Here is a 17,383-nt window from a genome sequence, read left to right on the forward strand (position 1 = left end):
CCCGTGTCTCCTGCATCGGCAGGCGGACTCTCAACCACTGCGCCACCAGGGAAGCCCAGGGGTACACATTTTTGAGGAGGGTCTTCTCCATTCCTCACTCCTGATCAGGAAGTTCACAGGTTGCATGATTTTACCTAGTAGTACCTCCATAGGGCAGGATTTAAATATAAATGAATAAGTAAACACTTAAAAATATAAATAATGCCAGGTATCCCCTGACTGGCCAACATTTATCACCATTACCATTTTTTAGCATAGCAATAAAGAAGATAAGAAGTCTTAATGTCGAGCATTGGACAAAAACCATTCTGATTTCCTATGCCAGTTCCTTTATCTAGGACAGTGATCCTGGCTAGGCAGGCTATAAGATCTCATCTTGTATACATCCTAATTTTACCCTTGCCTTAGATGTTCCTTTTCAGGTAAAAGATCCAAGTGGGATTAATTGCAAGAGGAAGTCTACATGACTCAGTGGAGTAACAGCTGAAGTTAAGATTCTGAAGATTAGAGGCGCCAGTGTTTTATTCTGGCTCTTTTGGCCGAGTGACTGGCTGGGCAAGCACCCGCTGTGTGAACGGTTCGTTGGCCTTTTTGGAAGGCCAGCCTGCATTGCAGCTCTGCACACACACTTGCAGTATATGCCACTGAGGACCACAGGTAATGGCGCTAATGCCTAGAATGTGTTCTACCAGGAAATATAATTACCCCGTCCTCTGGAGCAAGAGGTTTTAATTGTTAGAGAGCTGGCCCACACACGAGTTCAACTTTGACCGGGACTGTATGTGGAAGCTCTTCCGTGTTCAGTGTAATTAGGCATATATAGTGTATGAGGTTCAGCTTTTCGTATCTGTATTCAACCCTGGAATGGCTACCAAAGAAGCTGATGAAATCATTGTTGACCTGAACAGGGTATATTTGCCCCTTGTGTGCCAGATGCTGCAATAGGCCCTGGGTATCCACTGGTGGTCCCCCACCAGTGGGGGTCCCCGTCCCCATGGAGCTTACAATCTAGTGATCAGGCTGTACCGAAACGTAGTTTGAAGGGCCCACATTTTAAAAGCAAACTGGAATGTATTTACATACACTCATATTTAACAAGGATATTTAATATGAGGTACTTTAGGTAGAAAGCAGGGCAAAGAGGGAAAGAAGATAGGGAGAAATGATAGCTCTTCTCAAATATTTTATGCTTGTCATGTAGAAGGATTAGTTTAAGGTTGTGTGGTTTCAAAGGCAGAGTTCAACTTTGTACATTTATTTAAGAAATATTTTAACTCCTAATCATTCAGTGAACAAGTCCCAGGCACTGTGGCAGCTGCAAGAGGCACAGTACTGGAGAAGCCCCCGTCTCTCCCTGGCTGGAACTGCTGTTCTGGTGCGGGGGACATACTCAGTAACTAATTACACTTGCTTAGTCGGGTGTGGTCCGTGACACCAAGAGATACAGGCTGCTGAGGGTGTGGGATGGGGCCCGACCTGGTCTGGCCCTGAGTGGAGGGAAGTGAAGGCGTCTCTGATGAAGCGCGTGCTTAGCTGAGCTTTTTCAGGGTGAAGACTGGGCTTGGGAGGGGCAGAGGAGGAGTCTCTCGGGCACAGGGACAACATGTGCCTGGTCCTGAAGTGGGGACGTGCATGCGTGGCTTGGCTGAGAGACCGCGGCTAGTGGGGCAGGGCTGTGGGGAGGGAGGGGGCGTGCTGGGTCTGAAGTGACGCGGACCCACCGAGTGCTTCGTGCCTGGCGCCGTTCTCCCTCCCGGGCTCCTCGGGTGGTTTCTCTGTGCCACGCACCGTGCCGAGGGCTCTGGGCGTTCATCTCCTGCAGGCCCCGCGCAGCCTTGGGAGGTAGACGCCGCCGTTCTTCTCACTGTACAGGTGATGTAATTTAAGGTTGGACATTAGAGACGTAAGATAAATCACCCAACGTTACACAGCTACTCAGTGGCAGAGCTTGGATTTCAACTCGGAGCTCTAATTCTGGAGCCCGTCCTGCCCATGCATTTCCTGCCCATTCGTTCATAGCTCTAATAAAGACAGTTAACAAAAGGCAGAGTTTACAAGTGCAGCACAATATAAAGAATTTTCCAGCAACCAACTGTTCAGAAATGTAGACGGGGAGAGGCACGTGCACCCAGTGATTCTAAGTGTTCATTCCAGCGGAAACCAGATGGCCACCTGTCAGGGATGTGCAGTAGGAAAGAGGTGGAAGCTGGTGCACCCTGAACCTCCTCTGATTGCGTCTGGGACCTCACTTCACTGTGAGCTGGATGTTGACAGACGCGTGTTTCTTCTCTTCCGTGACCGTGAAAGGCACCAGGTTGACAGCGCTGGAAACTGAAGTACCGGTTGTCCCCAGAACAGGTAAGGTACAAACTGAGTCCAGTGGTTGGGGGAAGGTGGAAGAGAATCATTTCTCCTGTCTGTGGTTGTACTGGAGCAAAGATGTTTCTTTGCATTCAGGATTAACGTTGATGGTTTTAGCTACTTGCCAGGACCTAGACCTTCTGTGCTGTGAAGGAATTAGTCTAATTACCGGTAATTTATTAACTGCTTATTCAGTGCCAGGCATGGTGTTAAGTGCATTCTGTGGTTATTTATTTTGTTCTTCACAGCCACACTTTTGGTGTATCTCCATTTTACAGATGAGGAATCGGGCTCTGAAATGTTATGTAATTTTCTCGAGGTTGTATAGTTAGTACCTGGTGTACCTGCGACTCAAATCAGTTCAATCTAGCAGCAGAATTTGGTTCTCTCGCCTAGATAAAATTGAAGCCTGTGTGTCTGAGCAAGTCATTTAACTGGCACAGAGGTTCTCAACCCTGCCTGTGCCTCAGCCATCCACACAGGCCTGTAAAACAAGCCAGGTGTCCTGTCTGGACCCCACCCCCGAGCCCGCTCAGGACTGTGTGCACTCTCCAGGTGATTCTAATGTATGTCCTGGGCCGAGGACCCCTGAGCTAACGAATTAGCATTTACATTGTAACGTGGCTTTATTGATTAATTGTCTTAATTAGTTTTTTGGGGATGAGTTGCATGCTCTCGTGGTTTCTAGGAATTGGAGGGAGGATTCTCAGAGTCCTGGAATATATCCTTCCTAAATATTGAGGCCTTGGCATTTCTGTGCATACTGATGTAGTCTGAGGGACCTGACTGATCCCTGAGCTCTCATTTTGAGTTTACTGGCAGGAGTGTGCAGTGCAACCGCTTTCCGTGTCTACAGGAAGGGTGTAGGGGAGATAGGGAAGTGTTTGGTCTGCTGTCTTTATACACGGATGGCTAATGGGATTCATTTAATGCCTCACTGGTTGCTGTTTGCTGTGTTCTGTCGCTGTCCGCCTCCCCTTACCTCCTAGGAATTGTGAAATAAGGTGGAGATTTTTGCCTTAAAGACTGGTGTCTGTTCACAAACAGGGACTTAATACAGATTGTAGACTGTCTTAACAAGAAGGTGGAAGTATTGTTCCCTCACAAGTAGGGGAAGCTTTCTAAGTTTGACTTTTTACTTTCAAATATTTTATGTGTACTTCACCCTGTCCTTTGTCGGAAATCCACTGCATTTGAATTTGAACCCAATGTCAGATGGTCATGATCAAATCATTGAGGCCCAAGCTGAACATCACACATCACAAATCTCAGATTTTTTTTTTTAATTTTTATTCATTTATTTATTTATTTATTGGCTGCATTAGGTCTTCGTTGCCGCGCGCAGGCTTTCTCTAGTTGCGGCGAGCGGGGGCTACTTCATTGCAGTGTGCAGTCTTCTGACTGCGGTGGCTCCTCTTGTTGCAGAGCATGGGCTCTAGGCTCACGGGCTTAGTTGCTCCACAGCATGTGGGATCGTCCCGGACCAGGGATTGAACCTGTGTCCCCTGCACTGGCAGGCGGACTCTCGACCACTGCGCCACCAGGGAAGTCCCACAAATCTCAGATTTTTGCCGCTCCGCGGCATGTGGGATCCTCCCAGACCGGGGCGCGAACCCGGTTCCCCTGCATCGGCAGGCGGACGCGCAACCACTGCGCCACCAGGGAAGCCCAAATCTCAGATTTTATTAAACATTTTTCATAATTGCATTTGTATTCCATTTTAGTAGATTGTTAAAATTTGAAATTTTAACAAATTGGTCAGCTGTGTCAGCTGCTAGATTTTTCCTGGGTTAACACGTGTGTGATACTGGAAGGACATTTGTCTTCAGCTGCCACGTTTAGTCCCGTCACTAACGTTTTTAGACAAAGCAGAATGTAATTCGGGAGAGTTTCTGGTAAATTGTTTTCTGGAAGGAACCTGTACCTGGGATTCATAGCTTGGGCAAGCCTCAAGGATCCTTCATCTTCAGCTACTAAAAATTGTTGACAATCTATACCAGTCATTTTGAAAAGCTTTTTTTTTTTTTTTTTTTTTGCGGCACGCGGGCCTCTCACCGCTGTGGCCTCTCCCATTGCGGAGCTCAGGCTCCGGACCCGCAGGCTCAGCGGCCATGGCTCACGGGCCCAGCCGCTCCGCGGCACGTGGGATCCTCCCGGACCGGGGCACGAACCTGTGACCCTTGCTGGCTCACGGGCCCAGCCGCTCCGCGGCACGTGGGATCCTCCCGGACCGGGGCACGAACCCGTGTCCCCTGCATCGGCAGGCAGACTCTCAGCCACTGCGCCACCAGGGAAACCCTGAAAAGCTTTTCGATTAAATTTTTAGCCTCCGTATACACACAACTACAAGAAATTGTCTTCCTAAAACAGTTTTGTAAAGTCTGTTTTGAAATTTGATTAGTGAGTACAAAATGTGTTTGAGTATTTCATTTTTTCTTAACGTTGTTTTCTTTTCTTCATACTCTATATATTCTTTATGTTCGGCTTGAAGATGATTTATCCATGGATATTGTTGACTGTGATTTTGGTTTTTTTTCATGTCATGAAATTGAGGGGACAGGTTGGCGCTTTATTGTTAATTCACCCTCACAAGATGTGAGTATTCCCAAATGTAACTTTTTCTTGAAAGACTACAAATCAGGACTACAAATTAAGTGAAGTTCTTAAAGATTATTCCATTTGTAATAAATGTTATAAAACAATTCTATAAAAGTTAGAATTAAAATATAGTTTAATTTCTGTTATTTAGCCATGTGTTACTAAAATGTTTGTAAACATTTGGCTCAAAGAATATTTACTGTTATTTGTAAAGCTATCTAGCAAATCTGCCTTCTTAATACTCATAATATTAGTTAATACATTTAACTGTTTGAAAGTTCTTAATTGGTTTTGAACATAAAAATCACATCGTTAACTGAAGCGTTTATTTTTGTAATAATAAATGTATAAAGTATCGTATTGACAGAATTTCAACTTATAAAACACAAAACTTAGATGTTACATCTAGAATGTTTTTACCTTTGTTCCGACATTAATAGTAATTCTGTGTATGCATGCCTTGTCCACATTACTGACATCATGTGGATTAGGTATGGTGGTAACATTAACATATAGTTGTTGGTCACACATACACAGTCAAAGATGCCAGAAGTGCTGCTGAAGTGGGCGATTGTGCAGCTTTCAGTCCTAAAGACCAAGGCCGCAGCCAGATTTTGGCCAAGTATAGAGACTAAAATCGAACTTTGGTAAATCTCTATTTTCCACCCGTAAATCTCAAATCTGGTTACCAGTGTGGAGTTTCAGTTTGGTTTATTCAAAGGTGGTGACTAAGAACCGCCCTGTTGCTTTAGATTGGGTGGTCGGGGAGGCCTCTCAGAGATAGTGTGACATTTTGAGCAGAGACTTGAAACAAACAGCCACACGAGGATCTGGGAGAAGAGCAACAGCAAGTGCAGAGGCCTGAGCAAGAGGCCGTTTTCCTGAGTTTTAGGAGCCTGAGACTAGAGCAGAGAGACGAGGGGGTGGAGTGCTGTGAAATGAAGGCAGAGGGGGTGGGGACTTCACAACTGGCCCAAATCTGCTGGGGCCTTGCAGGCCCCTTGGGAGCTGGCGCTTATTAGCTCCGTGGGAAGCCACTGGATGATTTTAAACAGGGGAGTGAAAGATTCTGCTTTCCCTATTTCAGAGTCTTTTGTGGTTGTTTGGTGGCAGATAAGCTGTAGGGTGAGGCTAGTGAGGCGGCCTGCTGCTCCCTTGTCTCCAAGGGGGGATGATGGGGGCTTGGGCTGGGCTGACAACAAAAGGGATAAGTCAGTGGGTTTGCCAGCAGATTAGATGTGAGGGTATGAGTGGTGGAAGAGCACGGATGTCACCTAGACGTTTGCTAGAGGCTGATGATCATGCCTTTTACTGAGGTCCAGGAGACTATCAGAGTGACAGGTTTTGGGGTGGGGAGTGGGCGTTGAAAGTCATGGCTCCCTAATGTAAATAGCATCATCGATAGCACTGTACTGTGGCTTGTGGCCGCCAAAGATAATATTAAACTAAATGGAATGTTGCTTTGGCGTGTAGGATACAGAAATGTATTAACTAAATATTGACTTTTGGCTTCTCCTGTCTCCTATTTTCTACACTTGGTTACTTCCAAAATGGAAGAGAGACTTTCATGGCTGAAGTGGATGCTTCATGTGCCTGTGGTGCTAACCTCTCAGGGACTTTTCCCTTATCTTCTCTAGGCTGTAAAGTGTGTTTAACACGTGTGCAACTCACCCAGTCCCACCACGTCCAGGTGGAGCTGGTCCCTTCCCTCCTTTGTGTACTCACTAAATCATGTCCATTTCTTGCTCGTGTACATACAGTTCTTCATTGCACTTGCTAAGTCTGTCTTCCCTACTTAGCATCCTGCACTCAGTCCCTCAAGAAATATTTGAGTAAGTTTAAAAGGGGAGATAGTCCAATCATGGAACTAATTCCAAAAGCTTATGATTGAACTCCCGTGAGGGCTTTTTAGAATGTCAAAAATCCTTGAACTTGAGGCGCTTAAATGAAGAATCCCACACAAAGCCCATGATATATATTTTTTCTGAGGTTTAAAAAATATGGTTAAAAGGTAGAATTTTAGAACTGGAGAGAAGAGCAACAAAAGCTTGTTGCCAAAAAAAGATACTAATGAATGTTAGAAAAAAACCTTATTTTTGCTTTCTATAAAGCATTTGGAAAGAGTAGGCTGCAGAAATCAGACTTTTACACCTAAATTACATTTACAATCTGAAAAACAAGCTAGGTGGCCCATGACGGTCAGCCCTGAGTATCGCCAAGGTGACTGGATGGGCGCCATCTTTGTTTAGATTTGAGCTCATGTCACTCTGCTCTGGGCAGCCTGCATTTGGAGGAACAGCTCTGACATTACTGTCTTCTGAACATACAAAAGACAGACGCGGAGTCTCACGAGCCTGAGACTGGGTAAGTAGCAGTTTTATTGGAACAAAACCAAACTTAGGGACAAATTACTTTTAAGCCTGAGAATCATGTGTGATTTACCTGAATTAGAAATGAATGTGGAGGCTAGCTAGATAAATGTGCTATTCCAGTCATCTTGAAAGTGGTGGCCCAAAGATTTTTACCAGTATTCTTTCTGATAATATGTGAGTACTACTCAGTGAGTGTTTATCTGTGCCAGGTACTGTGCTAACTGTGTGATACACGCTATCTCATTTAATCCTCTTGGTGAACAAGAAACCCTGACAGGTTGGTATTATCTGCACTTGTAAATTTAATTTAATCCAACTCACAATAAGGTGAAATTTTATTGTTTTCAGCTTTGAACTTTTACAATAAAATCTTACCGGTTATGGTCTCACATTTCTGAGTCCTTTGAAATTGACTTCCTTTATGATTTACCTGTAAGATTTATATTTATGTAAATATAAATTTGTATTATATTCCTACATCATACTTTCTACATCAGCATTTGCTATCAAAAATGCATTTATACATTTTAATTGATTTTTCTGGCTAATGAATTTCTGATTCACCAAGAGCAAAATCAGTGACTATCACCAGGTCGTAATTAAACAAGAGCATAGATGATAGTAAGTTAATACTCACCAGTTTCAGGGGTCATTGCTACTTTAAATTTGGCATCCTTGTAGGAGCTTAACTCTTTAGCGGAGTTTTTCCTTAGCGTGGTGTTTCTCAAATGAGGCTTATTTATCACCCATATAAGAATTATTCTGGGGTGCTTATTAAAATGCATATTCCTAAGCCCACAATTCAGTTCTGGAATGGGCCCAGGAAGTTAGATCCGAGGTGGTTTTGATACACACTGAAGCCTGAGAACTGCTACTTTAGCTTACCCAAAGACAAGCAAATAGAAAATAAGAATATATTTTAATGTGACTGCAAGTGACGTATACAATTGTTGGCCTGGGAGCTGAGGCATCTAAGTTCTGCTTTACTATGTGACCTTGGCAAAATTATTTATCCTTTTTGAGTATCCATATTCTCATTTGTAAAATAAGGATAATATCTGCTTACCTCACAGTTGCTGTGAGGGTCAAAACCACAAGTTAGTTTAATGTCACATTTACGGGCTTAGTGCTTTGAGTGAAGCAGATTTCGGCTCAAATTTCAGTTCTCCCTGGTTTTGCCTCCTGCTAGCTTTTTGACCGTAAGCAAATGGGGTTGATCTTTGTTCCTCTCCCTGTAAAATGGGGACAAAAGAACCAATCATACTGTAGTTATATAAGGAGTGTATTTGATGATGTTTGTGAAAGGTGGGCAGTGCCTGTCTAATAAATGGTAGTTGTCTTTACTTGGTTTTGAAAATATAGCTTTAGGGACCATAGTGGGGAGAAATGAATAATTGTAAATGTGTATAGTGACACTGGAGAATGAGCTGCTTTTTCTCTATAAAGATAAGGTGACTGCTCCACTGCCATGAAGGACTGAGTTATTGAAGGTGCAGGGTTCCCCCGTTCATGCCTACTTCCCTGTAACTAGCAGCATTTGAGCGTGTGGTAGATGTCTGGGATGAGGGGCACACACTAAAAATAGAGGAACCATCCCTGGTGCAAATGAGGTTTACGCACTTGTGACCTAGTTGGCCGTACTGACTTCTAGACTCTGATGGGGTTGTCAAGAAGAAGATAGCATGCTTTCAGTTCTTTTTCTGAAAATAGTTCATCTACTCTTTAGATCACTGATTTGAAAACATAGTCTTAGCCAAAACCCAGGGTAGAATCAGAGTAGGAATAAGACTTAGATTTAGTCCCATTATTAAGTGGCTGTGATGATTCCAACTGGTATTGTTTTTTCTTTTTAGGTTTCTCTCTGTTGCATTGCCTAGAACTCCTCTTCATAAATTTGTCGAGGACAGAATTATTTACACGCCCTAGCTTCTTTTATCAGCAAAGTTCTGGACAAACTTTTCACTGCTTCGAATATATGCTCAGTTTGTCTGGCAGGTAGTTTTTTGTGGGGAAAAATGGGGCCATTTTGTTACACCATTCCTCTTCTTTTTTTCAGTCTGGTAGCGGCACCAATGAAGAGCCTTCAAAGTCTTTAACGCACATCCTGGACCCAGCACAGCGCATTCGTGTAAGATAATGGCCCAACAAGCAAATATTGGGGAGCTCCTCTCCATGTTGGATTCCCCCATGCTGAGTGTGCGTGATGATGTAACAGCTGTCTTTAAAGAGAACCTCAGTTCTGGTAAGCAGACTCATACCCTGGTTAGCTTATCTGCTAGTCAGACGAGATTGACCTAGAGGTGACTAGAATCCTGCTGATAAATTTTGGTTTTCATCTTCTAAAGAGAGTCTTTAAAACCACCAAGGAAAAGCATACATCGGTGGATTCATTCTACATGTGTTTCAAGCTTTTAGTTATGGAAATACTCAAATATACACACAAACATAGAAGTAAGAGTCACATAATGAACCCCACATACCCAGCCTTTCCTGTTTCATCTTACCTCCCTGACTTCCCCCCACCCAGGTATTTTAAAGCAAATCCCAGGTATATCATTTCATCTGTAAATCCCATGTGATTTTTAATATGAAACATGCTTAACCTCTGTTTTTATCAGAGAAATATAAATTTAAACAGGACCCTTTCCTGCTTACCGGGTTGGCAGAAATCAAGTATCGGTCACAGAAATGGGCGCTGTTAGCAGGCGGGCACGCGGGTGCTCTGCCCTCCTGGAGTGCCTGTCAGCAGCTTAAAAGCCTGCGCCATTTGGCTTCCAGACTTACAAGAATCTGTATTTCATTATAGCCTTGAATGAAATGTAGTGGAAACTTGGGAAAACCGAAGTATCCTTCGGCAGGTGAATGGTTAAATTAATCATGTAGAGCCGTGCAGTGGAGAACAAGGAGCTCAGTAAAGAGAATGAAGTAGGTCCTGGATGCTGTCATGGAAGGGTGTCTGCAACACCTTGCTGAGTGGAAAAAACACACATCCACAGACCATGGGTATATGGACATGGCGCCTAGGTGTGTGTGATCGTACAAGTGTGAAAAGTTTTGAAAGGACCTGAACCAAACCCAAGGATGTTTGTCTCTGCAGAGTGGGTTGGGAGGCGGGTGGTGAGGAAGGTGTTCACTTGCATTTCATGTACTTTCATGTAACTTGAATTGTTAACAATAGACATGAATTACTTTTGTAATTAAAAAAGCAATAAAAGGAGAAGATAGGGGACTTCTCTGGCGTCCAGTGGTTAAGAATCCACCTTCCAGTGCCGGGGACGCGGGTTCGAGCCCTGGTCGGGGAACTAAGATCCCACATGCCTCGGGGCAACTAAGCCCGTGCTCCACAACTGCTGAGCCTGCGCGCCACAACTAGAGAGCCCGTGCGCCACAGTGAAAGGTCCCACGTGCCGCACCTAAGACCCGATGCAGCCAAATACATAAATAAATTGATTAATATTTTAAAAAAGGAGATACTGTTTCATGTGCTCGTACGGCTATTTAGGCAAATAAACTTGGTATTATCCTATCGTTAAACCTAAATTTAAGGAAGCAGAAATACAACACTTCACATAACTTTGGGTAGCGTACAAAGAAACGTTTTCTGGATTTTGTGACAGGCAACTATTTGAGGTAAGTTTAGAATGTTAAAGGAAATTATTATAAACTGCCCTTTTCTTTCTTTAGACCGTGGTCCGATGCTTGTGAACACCTTGGTGGATTATTACCTGGAAACCAATTCTCAGCCTGTATTGCACATCCTGACTACCTTGCAAGAGCCACATGATAAGGTAACTGCTGGAACTAATGGTAGAGATTTGATACATTTCTGGTATTTCTGCAATGTCTGTGCAGCCCCAGCGCACAGTCTGTCCAGAGCTCACTCCTTCGACTTAGGCGTGCCATTGATGATACTGCCCCCAGATTATAACTACATATAAAAACAGTTGTCAGGACCTATGTTTCCTGAAAAGTTTCCAAAATACAACATATTCAAGAGGCTTTTAAGGCTCTTGCTGCTTAAAGAAATCCTGTAGTCCTGAACTATAATTGTATAGTGACAGTTTGATCCGTAAGGTACCCATCTTTAAACCCATGCTCTGAGTAGGATTTTCAGACTTGGAATCAGTATGGCAGAATCTGTAAGTGTGGGCAGCTATTGGGGCTAATTGACTAGTGCTGTTTCACAGCACCAGGCACTTGGAAGACTCCTTCATGTTTTGTTTTTGCTTTTATTTTTGTTGATGGTAAATAGCTAACAAAGCATTGCAATTGCAGATTTTGGTACGTCTTGAGTTTGTATGTGCTAGTGATTTACTTTACTGGGATTTGAAGGCCTTCCCATTGTCTGCCTTTTACAGTACATCTTGGGTTTTTTTTGTTTTTGTTTTTTGGTTTTTTTTTTTTTTACTCTGGGCAGAATTTTAACTTCTACTACTACCTGATTTATATCTGGGGCCAAATCCATGTAGGCTGGGCTATGGGAGCAATAAGTAGCTGCTTCCAGCAGGATCCCATGAAGCTTCAACAACCTACCACAGGCTTATTATAACATTGGTTATTATAAGAAGTGGCCTATATGTATTTCAGAAAGAGGGCCTATGAAGGCAAATGCAACAGTGTGTTGTTTGCTAGCATGGTTTTAAAAAATCGTGAATTTGATCTCTCCCTGCATGAGCCTGTCTTTACATCAAATGGAAGACTTGAGAGACTGGGCTGTATCACTGCTGCCTCTCCTTGTGTGAACTTCATACATTCATATGTGCATTTCCCTCGGTTCCCTTGATTTTTCCCAGCTTTATTGAGATATTTTTCTCTTGTTCTTGTGCATTTTCAGCACCTCTTGGACAAAATGAATGAATACGTGGGCAAAGCTGCCTCTCGGTTATCCACCCTCTCGTTACTGGGCCACGTTGTGAGGCTGCAGCCATCTTGGAAGCATAAGCTCTCTCAAGCACCTCTTTTGCCTTCTTTACTAAAATGTCTCAAGGTACAATGTTTGTAAGGATTTGAACAAAATAACTTTGTGAATATAATTTCTGAAATTCTGAGTACCTTCAAGCAAGCAAGCTAGATTTTAACTGTTTGAAAACTTCTGGGCATTTGGTTTTTCTCGAATGTAACGTAGTCCAAAATTGGTACTTAGTAAGCTCTCAGTGCATCACTGTGACTATTGCAATATGTTTGGTCCAAGCAAATGTGGTAACATGTCAGTCAGATTGGTTGACGTTATGCTGTTCCAGCCCTCTTTGATTTCATCATTGTCTAGCCTTTCCTCCATTGAAAACATACGGGTTTGTCTTGGGGGAACCCCCATTTCTAAGTTCTCTTTTGGCTAATAGAAAAATGGCTGAAAGGCTCTTTCAGCTGTTCAGGAGCATGTTCTGGTTGCAGCTGAGTTGCATTCTCCTTTTTTGCACTAACCTTAGTGCGTTTTTCTACAGAGGGAGTCAAAACCTGAGTAGAACTTTGTGCTTTTAGTTTTCACCGTGGCTTGCTGAAATACTCAGCGTTATTTGCTTAGTCTGTTTTAGTTCCTGGACTTGTTTCCTATCTATAAAATAAGGAAATGTGGTTAATATGAACTACCTGTACCTCACAGAGATATGGCATGAAAATATCCAGTGGTGTTTGTTCCAGAATGGCAGTGCCTTTGGAGTCATCTGCCACAGCACCATGCAAATTGATTTTTGTCTCTGCCAACAAGGGTAACTGTTTTACTCTCCCTAGAGGTGGCTCTCAAGGAGTCATATTGGTGGGGTATCATAAAAATGTGCATTTAATGTTAAGGAAAAGCAGGAACAATTTTAACAATTTTTTTAAGTGAATGGATCGACGAGAATGTAATCCGATTTTGAGGCACACTGTTTAGTTCAGATTGCAAAATACTTATCTTTTACAAAAAGATAAGCCTTGAAAACTACTTACGGACTGTTATTCAAACCTTCAGTAAGAATGTTTTGTTAACCAAAATTAGGGTTAGTCCTTTTTACCCAAACTCTTTATAGATTCTTGATTCTCCTACCAGTATTGCATGTTCTTCCTACTAGATATCCGCCATAACAAATGGCTTGGTGCTTGATGTAAAAACTAAATATATTTAAAACTTTATTTCCAGACTCGTAGATTCCTTTTTTAGTAGGAATAATGAATGTCTTAGCCTGCATGGTAGTCTTTTGATTAATACCTCGTTTCTTCAATCTGAATTCCAGTTACTTGGCAAACATTCATAATTTAATTATGGATCAGGTGAGCTGCTGTAGCTAGTCTGAGTTGATTCATTATTCATTGGTTATTAAGTGTCTTCAATTAGTCTAAATTTATATGACTTGATATTTAAACTGTAGACATGGTCAGAGGTCACCATATCTTCTTTTATTTGCTGGTCTCTAAATATTGCTGTGAAGGTGAGCCATTAAGTAGACTTGTTAGTGCTATACTAATTTCTTATTAAATTATACTTCTGTTGTAATCCTTTGAAAATAGTGAATGACTTGTCAGGGTATAAGGTTCCTTTTAATTGACTTTTAAAAAGTAAGTATTTTATGATGTGGTTGAATGAACAAGAATAGCAGCATTCTTTTGTTCAGTTAAAAAGCAGCTTCCTGTGCTTCCCTCCAAGGGCTATAAATAGCAAGCACATCCTAAGTCTCTGGGTTTGGGTGTCCCCAAGCCCCGTTCAAGCCCCCACCCCGGGTGAGTTTGGTGCGTCAGCGTGGTCGCTGCAGACTCAGCATGGTCGGGCTGGTCCCCAGTGGCTTTTGGTTGCGTCTGTTTCAGTGTTGTGCCCCCACCCTCAGGGGTAGGAGGATAAGTCTGTGCTGGGCGTCTAACCTGTGACCCCTTGGTGTTAGAACCTCCAAGTGTGCGGATTCTAATGCTGCACCTGACAGGTGTTTCTTCTTTCTTGACCTTCCCTCCTGCAGATGGACACCGATGTCATTGTCCTCACAACAGGGGTCTTAGTGTTGATAACCATGCTACCAATGATTCCACAGTCGGGGAAACAGCACCTTCATGATTTCTTTGATATTTTTGGCCGTCTTTCGTCATGGTGCCTGAAGAAACCAGGTAAAGATCTCCTTCTACACCTGTCATGCCCCACCAAGTGAGTGCTTTCATGGTTGATTAACAGGTCATGTGCTGGAAGGGAAGGACATGTAGAATTCTAAAGCTGAAATGGCTGGTTGTCACCAGCCAGATGAGGAAGTACCTCAGGTACGTCCACCAGAGGCACAAAGAAGAAGCATGACTGTTGGGACGTCCCTGTGGTCCAGTGGTTAAGACTCCGCGCTTCCGGAGCAGGGGCGCAAGTTCGATCCCTGGTCGGGGAACAAAGATCCCACATGCCGCGGGGCACGGCCAACAAATTTAAAAAAAAAAAAAGAAGCAGCAGCACGACTGTTGAGATACCTTCCTTATTTTGTTGGCTTAAAAGGATTAGTTGTCAGAGAAACTGAGCGGTAGGTACAACTTCCTGATTTTCAATAAACTGAAAAACAACTTCAATCTGTGTCATAGCAGTATAGGACTAAGCTTGTGGTGCATCTTTGTCTTCCTCTGCTGGTCTATAGTGACAGAACACAAGCTTCTGGTTCAGAGAACTTGTCCATCGTAAATGTGGAAGGAGGAGAGAGAATGCAGCACGTCCTAATTAGTGTGCTAGTATCCAATACAGTGGGGTTTTGTTTTCATATCGACAGGTAGTACAGCTCTATCAAAATGATTCAGAAGCTATATAAACACGCGAAATTTGGAATCTTTTGGTCATCCCAGCGTGAGATATTCATGTTGAAAGAATGAAATGTGTAAGCCCTGGGAAATGGAATACTCTGGCTTCCTGTGCAGGATTAAGTGACAAGCCTGAGGCGCATATGATGCCGGCTTGTCTCATAGGCTTTTCCCGGGGGGAAAGAAATGGCCTGTCCATTAATTTAGAGGAGCTTTATGTATACTGTGGACTTGGGGTTTTCCATAGGGTCTAGGTAACGCTAGATGAATTAAATTTTCTATTTCTCCCACTTTTAGCTCTTTAAGCTAATTTCTGGATGGTAGTTTTTCACTCTATAGTTATAAATCTGCATAGTTAAGACTACAAACTGATTTTAAAACATTCTCACACACTCGTTCCATAAATATATGAACGCCTCTTACGCATCAAGCCCAGTGCGAGGCACTAAGGTTACAGAGGTGAGTGAGTCGGTGCTGTTCTCAGGAGACGCGTGCTGCGTAGGGCTGTGGAGAAGTATGATTACAGATTTCAGGGAGTACCGTTGTAAAGGTGGTTCGGTATTATGAGAATGTCTGGGGTCCTATTTTAGGGGTGACTGGAGAGGAGGGCAGAGATTAGATCGGTGTGAGCCTTTATGGGTCACTCTAAGTAGATGGGAGTTTATCCAGAGGCCATGGGGAGCCACTGATGGATTTCACACGGGGATGTCCGGTGTGTTCAGATTTGGATCTTAGAAAACCGCTCTTACTCACTTACTGTCTTTGGAGCAAGATGGGAGCGCACGTACGCAGAGAGTCATGCTGGCAGCCCTGTGCTCGTGTCTGTTTCACACACATCCAGTCTTGTGTTCAGCTCGGTGACTCCTTTCAATGGTTTTCTTTTTTAGGCCACGTAACGGAAATCTATCTCGTCCACCTCCACGCCAGCGTTTACGCTCTCTTCCATCGCCTGTATGGGATGTACCCTTGCAACTTTGTCTCCTTCCTACGTTCTCACTACAGTATGAAGGAGAACCTGGAGACTTTTGAAGAGGTGGTCAAGGTAAGTAGCAAAAACTCATTTATTTGCTACTTAGCATACTGTGTAAATAGGCTGCATTTATAACTTTCGTATTAAATGATAGACAGGGAAATTTTGAAAAGAAATTCAGCCTTCTCCCCGTGCTGCCCACTGCCCCCAGCCCTGGTAACCACTGATCTATTTTTTGCCTTTATAGGACTTGGCTGTCCTGAACATTTCATTTATATGGAATCATATAATATGTGGTCTTTTGTTAATGGCTTCTTTCACTTAACATAATGTTTCGGGATTCATCCACATTGTGGCATGTATCAGTACTTCATTCCTTTTTATTGTCAAATATTTCATTGTGTAGAAATGCCACAGAAGTTAAGCCTTTTATAACTTGTCAACCCAAACTCTTCTAGCCAATGATGGAGCATGTGCGAATTCACCCAGAATTAGTGACTGGATCCAAGGACCATGAACTGGACCCTCGAAGGTATAGAAACTGAACTAGTGACACAGAATTTTATAGGCTCACTTAAGAAATTGAAAATGTGACCTCGGAGATGTCCCTTCTGAGGTGTTGTTGGGGAAGCATGTTCTTCTATTTATGGAATCATTCCGTTTTAAAGGACTTTTACAGTTAAAAAAAACTTTGTATGCGTGAGTCTAAAGCATATTCCTCACAGACAGGATGGAGGAGGTTGCAGTGCAGGTACCCGCGCCGCAGAACCCCAGAAAGGCTCGCAGCTCAGTGTGATTGTGCAAGGCGGGCGCTGAGGGGTGTGGTCGGAACCAAGTGCACTGTGGAGAGTCTGGAGACGTCGAGTGGCCGGGCTCCCCGGGTCCCTTTCTCTGTCCTGCTTAGCCAGGCGACTGCCATCCTCCACGGGGCTTGGCAGATGTGCCCAGGTTCCTTCTCTGGGGAGGTGGAGCCTGCAAGGCTCCTGATTTGAGGACGGCAAGCATGATGGAGGGTGGAGCCGAGTCATGACTGGAAAGGGGGGACCAGGGTGAACTCCTACACACTGAGCTGTGAGAGGCTCAGCCCCTCCCCGCCGCTTCTCTCTGGCTGGCTGCCAGCCTCATGCTCCCCAGGCTGTGGATTGAAGCCTTCTGGGGGACAAGGGGTCCATGGGTATTGACCCTGGAGGATCTCCCACTGGGAAAGGTGGCTCACTGCCTGATCCCCCTTCAGCAAATTGCGCTTCTCTACGAGCCCTCCCCCTGCCACACGGACCTCAGCTTAAAGCAGCTTGCTGGGAGATATGTGTAGAGAAACATAGCAAATGTGTAAGAAAAGTTTAGTAATAACGCA

General features: G+C 43.7%; 1 protein-coding gene across 4 annotated transcripts in view; it reads left to right on the forward strand.

Annotated features, from left to right (window-relative positions):
* TSC1 (TSC complex subunit 1) overlaps positions 1–17,383 on the forward strand; it is a 50,635-nt gene that overhangs the window by 7,346 nt on the left and 25,906 nt on the right. For 2 of the 4 annotated variants that reach the window (XM_028497223.2, XM_055089408.1), the window contains exons 2-8: positions 2,155–2,358; positions 9,388–9,573; positions 11,016–11,119; positions 12,166–12,318; positions 14,255–14,399; positions 15,947–16,101; positions 16,488–16,561. In XM_028497223.2, the coding sequence (XP_028353024.1) occupies positions 9,468–9,573; positions 11,016–11,119; positions 12,166–12,318; positions 14,255–14,399; positions 15,947–16,101; positions 16,488–16,561 (737 nt within the window). In that variant the 5' untranslated portion in view covers positions 2,155–2,358; positions 9,388–9,467. Of the gene's footprint in view, positions 1–444; positions 658–2,154; positions 2,359–9,387; positions 9,574–11,015; positions 11,120–12,165; positions 12,319–14,254; positions 14,400–15,946; positions 16,102–16,487; positions 16,562–17,383 lie in introns of those variants that run through there. The other 2 variants (XM_055089409.1, XM_055089410.1) reach the window with 2 other exon arrangements.

The sequence above is a fragment of the Physeter macrocephalus genome, chromosome 13 (assembly GCF_002837175.3).
Source record: "Physeter macrocephalus isolate SW-GA chromosome 13, ASM283717v5, whole genome shotgun sequence".
Lineage (NCBI taxonomy): Eukaryota > Metazoa > Chordata > Mammalia > Artiodactyla > Physeteridae > Physeter > Physeter macrocephalus.